Source organism: Acomys russatus, chromosome 21, assembly GCF_903995435.1.
Source record: "Acomys russatus chromosome 21, mAcoRus1.1, whole genome shotgun sequence".
Taxonomy (NCBI): Eukaryota; Metazoa; Chordata; class Mammalia; order Rodentia; family Muridae; genus Acomys; species Acomys russatus.
In genome coordinates this window covers 10,527,910-10,537,027 of record NC_067157.1, presented here as the reverse complement: position 1 = coordinate 10,537,027, position 9,118 = coordinate 10,527,910, and the positions used below count along the sequence as shown (strand labels likewise).

General features: G+C 43.7%; 1 protein-coding gene across 1 annotated transcript in view; it reads left to right on the top strand.

Annotated features, from left to right (window-relative positions):
• Positions 1-4,109, top strand: part of Mettl24 (methyltransferase like 24) — a 109,438-nt gene extending 105,329 nt beyond the window's left edge. Inside the window, exon 5 of the mRNA XM_051164461.1 lies at positions 3,776-4,109. Coding sequence (XP_051020418.1) covers positions 3,776-4,090 — 315 coding nt within the window. The 3' untranslated portion in view covers positions 4,091-4,109. The remainder of the gene's footprint in view (positions 1-3,775) is intronic.
• Positions 4,110-9,118: the final 5,009 nt, after the last annotated feature.

The following is a 9,118-nucleotide window of genomic DNA, read 5'->3' as shown; positions in this document are numbered from 1 at the left end:
GCTTTAGCCCAACTATATTAGGCTTGGCACTTGTTAATCCCAATATAATCATTTGCATGATTTGGGGTGCCATAATTGTTGCATGCTGGTATTAGAATCTTAAAAGTAGCATATCTTACCCAGAAATCTTTAGTACTTTATAATAACAATAATATTGTCTGCATTATGCAGTAATAATGGAAATTACATTTGCAAAATAGTTCATGCTAATGGGACATTCTGAAATGCAAGACAAAGAAAATGCACAACCGGAGAGAAAAATTTGTTTTATTTACTGCATTTTGGTTGTGTGTGCTCTCAGGTTCAGACGCAGGAAAGAGTTTGGGGGCAGCTCCATGCCACAGCACCTGAAGGCTGGGTGACAACGACCACCAGCCTGTATGGTTCTCATCAGAGTGGAGACTCTCAGTATTTGGGGGTCAAAGGTGGGTGTTGTCATAATGGCACACTGCTTGTCCTTTAGAGGAGATTGCCACCAAGTGAATACGATCTGGATTTCTAAAGCAAGCATGCATTTGCTATAATTTAGCTTTATTTGGTTCTCCTCTGGTTGCTTATAACTTCTGATTGATAATTTATTTACAATATATCAGGGGGCATGGAGAGATGGCTCAGCAGTTAAGAGTACCTGCTGCTCTTGCAGAGGACCCAGGGTTGGTGTTCAGTATCCGTATAGCAGTTCACAGCCATCTGTAATCCAGTTCCAGCTGTTCTAATGGCCTCTTCTGACCTCTGTGGGCACCAAGCACGCATATGGTGCACACATATACATGCAGCCAAACACCCGTACACACATAAATACAGTTCTAAATGTATCTGAGCAATATATGATATATTCCTTTGTATCTTTACCAGTAGAGTTTTTAGGTCAATATTATGTTAATGAACTTTAGCCTGCCTCCCCACTCACCCATTCCTGACTTCCTTGTTGATTTTGATTTTGGGGTTTTTTTTTTTTTCCTTCCTCAGTCTTTGCTAAGCAATCCTCTCTCTTGTGCTACATCCCAACCCTACCCTGTCCTTTTCACATTTTAATTTATTTATGTTATTCATCACATTCCAACTCACAGAAGAAAAACCATGGTGAAAATAAGTCTGTAAGGAACCTAAGAAATTCTTGGCTATGTGAGTCAATGGGACACATGCTGCATTTTGAATTTTGGATGTACTCTGAACCAATTAGGACATTTTGTGAAATTTTGATTAAATATTTCTTTTGACAGCTTAATTACTGTTAATCCAGGAGGATTCTGCCTAAAACTGCCAAGATTAAACAAAGCTTTTGGCATGCCAGGGAACTGAAATGTAAAGAGGAATGAGTTAATACTTACAACTTATGAGTCCAAGTCATAAGAATTAATTTAGCTTGGCTCATATTCCCATGGAACCTATCTCCGCTTCAGTTACTTTCATGAGGAAAAATGTTGGTTTTCCCCTTTTCTATTTGTTTTGAAATCACCAACCCACAGCCAGTTTACAGACATTGATGTTCGTAGGGCCTCTTGGTTTTCCATAGCAGAAGGTCCAAGCAAGAGTGCCAAGGCGTGCACTGCAGGTGTCAGGGCATCAGGCAAAGCAGTTATAAGTGATATCTCTGTACCTTCTTCAGCACGCAACTCCGAAATCACTCGAGGAATGCCTCCAAGGCCGTGGGACTCTAAGATTCCAAAACCAAGTGGACACAAGATTGATGTTGGTCATCTGTGTTTATAAACCATCAAAATCAGTCAGTCTGATTTCTGCAGAGCCAGGTCTTAGTGACTCTGGCAGCAGCTTCCTAGGGCTGAAGCGCTCGGTACTCCCGTCTCTGTTCTTTTCAGGGTTTCCTGACATCCCAGAATTCATAGTGTCTGGTGCTGTCAGACTTCCTTTGTTTGGTGAAATTATCCATTTTGAAAAGTACTCTGGCTGGGCGTGGTGGCACATGCCTTTAATCCCAGCACTGGGGAGGCAGAGGCAGCCTTGTCTACAAAGGGAGTCCAGGACAGCCAAGGACTACACAGAGAAACCCTGTCTCGAAGAACCAAAAAAAGGAAAAGCACTCTGAAAATTTAATGATACTGATTTAAGTACCTCACTGACTCTCATTTACCCCAAAACTTCTTAGAACACTGAATTATGCTTTCCTCAGTGGCTTCCTGGAAGGGTGATTCAACAAAAAACTCCATCTTGAAAAATGATAAGATGGAGAAAATTATAATAAGGTGGAGACACCTGATGTTGACCTCTGGCTTACATACACACACACACACACAGGTTAAGACATACTGACTGTCTGTATTTCACCACTAGCTTTCCTGCTGTGGGACTGAAGTAGGTTACTCATAGAGTCTCTTTTCGTAAATGGTAATTAAGGTCACTGTCTTAATCAGTGTTCTATTGCTGTGGAAAGACACCATGACCACAGCAACTCTTATGAAATGAATCACTTAATGGGGCTGGCTCATGGTTTCAGAAGGTTAGTCCATTCTTTTCACAGCACGGACATAGCAGCAGGCAGACCCAGTGCTGGAGCCGGGACTCAGAGTTCTACTTCAAGACCTTCAAAGCCCACCCCCAGTGACGCACTTCCTCCAACAAGGCCATACCTCCTAGTCCATCCCAAGTAGTGCCACCACTCCCTCATGACCAGCCATTTAAATTTTATGAGTTTTTGGGGGCGTTCTTATTCCACACGCCACAGTCACTAACACAGTTACCCTCTCGTTGGTGCTGACGTGTAATTAAGTGGGCGTTGCAAAGGGAAGTTCTTAGCTTGGGATCATGCATGTATTTGTAATGGTAACTTTTTGTTTTATGGTGCTGGGCATTGAAACTAGGAGTGTCATGTTTGCTTGCTTGTTGGGAAAATGCTCTCCCACAGAGACACAGCACCCCACTTTATTTCTTTTGGGAGGTATCTCGAATCCTATTATTCCATTGGATTTTGTGCAAAGCCAGCAGAAAGGAGCTGACTCTCAGACTTTATTAATCGCAAAATAATCTCTGCCATCACATCTTCTCCCTATTTTTCATCTCACCTAGGAAGCAAGCCTCACTAAATAAGCAGATATTTCATGGCTTGTTGTTGTTTATTTGTTCTGTTTTATAATGTTATCCTGGGATATACTTAAAAAAAAGAAATCGTAGAATAATGATTCCAAGGCTTAGAAACCCCAAATGACGCCTGTCATTCCCTCCTGTGACTCCCGTTCTATCAGGACTTTACCGGGCTCCTTGGAGTGGCACAAAGACTGTGGAGAAAGCCTATAGGGCATGGGACTCTCCAATGACGGTGCCCTAGCCTTTCCTTCTTAGGCACCTGCTGGCACTGGGCAGAAAACAAGAGGGTCCACTATGTGCTCACTGGCACTTTGTTGTTTGTATTCATTAACAATATGAAATAAGGCTGGAAATTTATGTCATAAGTGGCCACGTGGGTATTTGAGTTGAAACACAACATATAAGCATCAACATATAAGAGAAAATGTGCAATATTTGTCCTTTTGGATCTTGAGGGAGAATCTTGGAGGAATTGAAGGACGGGAAAGAATGTGATTGACATATATGCTGTGAAAAATATTTGTTGAATATTTAAATGACTATTTGGAAATGACTTCCAGCTCTACAGATTTAAAATTTTTGCTGCTTTTGGAAGTAGATATGACATGACGCAATAAAATATGACATGGTACGATACAATAGGCTTTAATAAGATACAATATGATATGATATAGAGGCGTTATCCATATCATATGATCAGGTCTTCACATCTCGTTTTATTGCTTTGTTTCAGATTGATGTTCTCAAGGCAGACCTGGAAAGTGCAGAATGGAAAGTTCTAGAAAATCTCATTCTGGAGGATGTCCTTGAACAGATTGGCCAGCTCCTCTTTGAGATTCATCTCCACTGGCCTGGCTTTGAGGTCAGTGGCAGCGAGAGCAGTGTGGTGCGGTTTTGGTACAGTCTCCTCAAGGAATTGGAGCGGAGGGACTTCAGACTTTTTCACACCTATAAAGACTTATCTAAGCCTCAGATTTTCCTGAAGAAAGACACTTTCAATGCTAGCAGCTGTTACACCCTGTGCTGGGTGAATACAAGATGGAAGTAAGATGAAGCCTCACGCACAGCACAAAGAAGTATTCACAGAAAGACGCGTCCGTTCTTCCCATCATGGAGTTAGGTCTTCAGTCTCCACTAGCCTGTTACCTGCTTGTGGTAGGGATTGTCTCTGCAGTACATGAAGCCTTGGGCTTGACAAGCCGCAGCAGCACAGATGAACATCTACGTCACCAGGCTGAGACCTTTGCATTTTTGCCTTTCACGGAGTAAGGGTATGCCCCTTTCACTCCCACTTGGAGGGTAGAAACACCTGGCGCATGCCAGGTTCCTGTTACCTTAAAACTCATTATGTATCTACAGTTTACGAATTTACATTAAAATGAAATTTTACTAATTTATACTTTTACTAGGTTGACCAGATTTTAAAATGCACTGTTCGTTTTAAGTGGGGTCACTCTGCCAGGCAGTGGTGGCGCACGCCTTTAAGTCCCAGCACTCAGGCGGATCTCTGAGTTCGAGGCCAGCCTGCTCTACGGATCAAGTTCCGGCACAGCCGAGCTACACAGAGAAACCTGTAGTGATATGTACACCTGTACACCTGTAGTGAAACTCTGTCTCAACAAACAAGCAAACAAACAAACAAGCACAAAAAAATGAATCGGGCCACTCCTTTGGCTTTAGCTAGCTTCCCTTAGGTTTCTCTCGTCCAGCCAATCAAAGCTGTGCTTTGCAGACTGTGGCCTTCAGTCGTTCCTTCTCGGCCTTTGCTGAGGTTGTGCTATGGCTCTCTTAAGAACTGCTGATTCCATATCCCACTCTCCACTCAACTGTGGAGAATGTTTTGACCGTTGGCTAGATCTGGGTAGGGGCTTAAAGTTTACCGCCTGTATTGTCCTTGGCTGGTGCCTTAGTTTGAGCGGGACCCCTGGGCCCAAATCTGCCTATCATAATGTTCTACTTGTAGGTTTCTAGGACCCTCTGGATCCTTCTACTTTGCTATTCTCACATACTCTGGTGCCTCATATTTGACCACGTCCCCTGGATGGGGAGACCTGGTGGCACTCAGAGGAAGGACAGCAGGTTGCCGAGAAGAGACTTGATACCCTATGAGCATGTACAGGGGGAGGTAATCCCCCTCAGGAACAGTCATAGGGGAGGGGAATAATGGGAAAATGGGGGGGGGTGGAGAATGGGAGGATATAAGGGATGGGATAAACATTGAGATGTAACAAGAATAAATTAATAAAAAAATGAAAAAAATTTTATAAATATATTACATTTTATTATTTATGTTAGTTATTTTTCTATTGTTATTCTAAAACTCTGTTACCAAGTCTACATATAAAATAAATCATTTAATTTGGGGAAAAAAAAAAAAAAAAAGAACTGCTGATTCCACTCCCTGGAAACTTAGATGCATCAAGTTTTGTCAGAACGTCAAGAACTTCAGCTCAAAATTCTTTCATACGCGGCGGTAAACACACTTCATCTCCTGTGAAACTACACACGAAGCAGAATCCGAGCGGTTTTGCCATTGCCTTGTCAGCCTTCAAACAGGACTTTGGCACCACACGCTTGCCTGCGCTGTGAAATCTTTTTAAATCTACTCTCTTAGGGCTGGGGAGAGGGCTCAGTTAGTACACTGCCTCACTGCCTGCCGCACAAGCTCGAGGACCTGAGTTTGCATGCCTTGCGTCTAAAACCCAGGTGCCAAGCATGCCTCTGTAACCACAGTAGTGGCAGCGGGGGTGGCGATGTGTGTGTGTGTGTGTGTGTGTGTGTGTGTGTGTGTGTGTGTGTGTGATGACATGGGCTGGAGACAGGCTGGGGCTCACTGGCCAGGCTCACCTAGCTGAATCAATAAACTTCCAGTTCAGTGAGAGGTTCAGCCTCACGAGATAAATTGTAAACTGGGCATAGTGGCGCACACTTTTAATCCTGGCACTTGGGAGGGAGAGGAAGGTGGATCTCTGTGAGGTCGAGACTGGCCTGGACTGCAAAGTGAGTCGCAGGCCAGCCAGGGTTACATTGTGTGACCCTGTGTGGGGGAGGGGGTCAAGGAGGAAGCCACAAATGTCAAACAACCTCTCTGTCTCTGCCCCTCCCCCCCTCCCTCCCTCCCCCCTCCCTTTTCCTCCTTGCCCCTCCGTCTTGCTGTGTAGCCCAGGGTGGTCTTGAACTCGGTAGAAGTCTCAGGCTGGTTTTGACCTTTGATCCTCTCGCCTCAGCCTTGGGTTTCACTTCTTTTTCACAAAGTTTTTATTTTACTTTTTAAATTAAGCAGAACAGGTAGGTTCTCAAAGGTTCAATGAGATCTATAATTCTTATTTATACAAATAGTCTGTCCTGTGAATGATTTTCAAAAGTTTTATGCTAATTAGACAATATAAAAATAAACCAAGTTAAGGGTTAGGAGGCCTATTTTTTACACGCAGCGTATGAAAACTGTATGTTCATTGTTCAAAACGCTGTAGGAGGCCGTGGAGTCCTGACTCTTGTCACAGTCCATCCTTCTTCCAGGCTTTTCTTTCTTACTTGCTTCTACCCTCAGATAGTCCTGGTCTGGCTTTTGGGTTTGGGCTTTGAAAATACCATGTTTTCAAAATAGGATCTGGCAGATATTAGACTAGGACCAGCTCACTAACTTGAGCTGCAACAAGAACAGAATTTCTGACTTAGTTGTGATAATTTTTAAAAATCCGAGGTTTTGATTCTTAAACTCTCCTAGTACTTGGAAAAAAAAAGGGGGGGGGGAGGTTTGGATTGAGAAGACCAGCTGGAATAAACGTAATAATCCATGGTGGCTCAGTCTCATCAGTGTGCACAGGTATTTTGGCTGTCCATGAACACAGGAGGGTCCATAAATACTCTAAATAAGTTTGTACTGTTAGTTTGTATGGTGTTGTTTCCAAAGAAAGGTAACTCTATTTTGCCTTTGTTTGGATTTGGTCACAAATAAAAAAAAATAGCTTTATGCACTGGAATATATATAATATTCTTATACAGCAATGTATAGAGTGCACCAATTTTAAGTGTCCAGTCTGATCAATCCCTAAATGTATACATACCTATAGCAAGATTTTTAGTGCATGGAATTGGAGATTTAAGGCACTGAAGGTTCCAGACAAGTGACATAGAACACTATATATGAATGACTACAGTGAAAATGGATGTATTGTTAAATCAACAACAACAACAATAACAATAACAGTTAGCAGGCAGCCTGTGCAACAGTTAGCACGCAGCCTGTGCAACAGTTAGCACGCAGCCTGTGCAACAGTTAGCACGCAGCCTGTGCAACGGTTGTGGCATTTATGGCTAATTTCTTCATGGATAGTTCAGTATCTACAATAGATCATCTGGTAGTTGCTATGGCTTCCCTGTCTCTAGAATCGATTGTGCTTGTGTGGGTCAGCATCTCAGCAGTGTTGCCATTTGGAGCTGGATAAAATCTTCAAGTGTGGGAGGACTTATCCTGTGTCCTGTGTGCGCTGTGGGATGCTTAGCGGCAACCCTGGACTCTACCTGCTAAAGGACAGGAGCAACAACCCCACCCAGATGTGTCAAATGTCCCCTAGGGGGCAATCTACTGGCCACACCCTCGCCTCCAATATGGAGAAGTAATGATACTGGCTCTGAGAAGTGGGTCAGGCTACTGCAGCTCTGATATTTGCTTTCAGAGGAGGGGTAATGCAAGTGGCTTGTGAGGGGCAGACAAAACAAGAGCCATCACCGTGTACACAACACAGACAAAACAAACAAACAACAAAAACCCAAGCAAGCCAAGCAACAAAATCAAGCGTTACCATTCTGTGAGAGCTTACAGATATACCAGACACCACGGTCATTAGTCATTCCATTTTCTCTCAACAACCCAACAAGGAAGTATCATTTTCCAGGTATACGGGGAAAGAAAGTTAGAGGTTACAAAGCCTGTATCCCGATCACTCAGCTTGTGGATGGGATGTGAATCTACAGTCCCCATCAGATCCTATGGAGAGTGCACTCCATTTCCTGCACCGTGTAGCGAAGACTAGATGCTCATTGGAAGGCCATTTTTGCATCCATGTTACCCAAGGAGAATCAGCACACTTACACAGCGCTGCAAGTTGGTTCCAATTGGACTTAATTTAAGGAAGGCTAGCATGTGCAGGCTTGGTGAGGAAAGATGCAGACCCAATACCTTTGCTGTCGGAGTAAGTCCGGCAGCTGGAAAGGCTTCTTCAGGCCTGGGCGGTGCTCTTGTTCCTGTTTGTCGAGGTGAGGTGTATGGTACTCTCCTCCCAGCTGCAGGAAGGATGCTGGCTACAACTGCAGCATGGTTCTCCAGGGCTGAAAGCTGAGATGTGAGTATCTGCGGTACACATTTCTTTAACAGACACTCGCCAGAGCACTGTGGCACAAATGATCCAGAAAATACGAATTTAATAAATATCAAGTTACTTCAAAAAGCCTGCACGTTTGGAGGCAAATGAAATAGGAGGATGTAAAAGACTCAGAAGTTGCCTTTTAGCATGAATGGTGTGAGAGTCAAAAAAAATCTTCCTCTTCTTGCATGCTGGTTGTGGCTGTGATAGGCTACGTACGGTACAAATAGTCGCCACGTTTGTCGTTTGACACGTTTCAGATGAACTGAGCCAGGGAAAGGGCACAAACCTACATGAGAATTGACTGTCACTCCAGTAATATTGACGTGGGGTGGAAGAAAAGCAATTTCATGAACTTACAGTGTATCCAAACCTATTGCTTACATCAGCATTTCTACCTTGGATAAGCGTGGTCCAAGATGTGACCTCCTAAGTGTTACATGCTTGGATTATGCAAAGTTGGATTAAGCCCGGAAGCAGGCTTATCCTGGCTTGCCCCCAAGGGCACCTACACACTCAACCTACTGCATCTGTCCCTTGGTGATAAACTTAGGCTTTGTTGTTGGTGGTTTTTGAGACACTGTTCCTCTGGGTAGCCCTGGTTGACTTGGACTCACTTTATAGACCAGGCTGACCTCGAACTCACAGAGATCTGCTTGTCTCTGCCTCCCGAGTGCTGGGATTAAAGGCATGCCCCACCATGCCTGGCT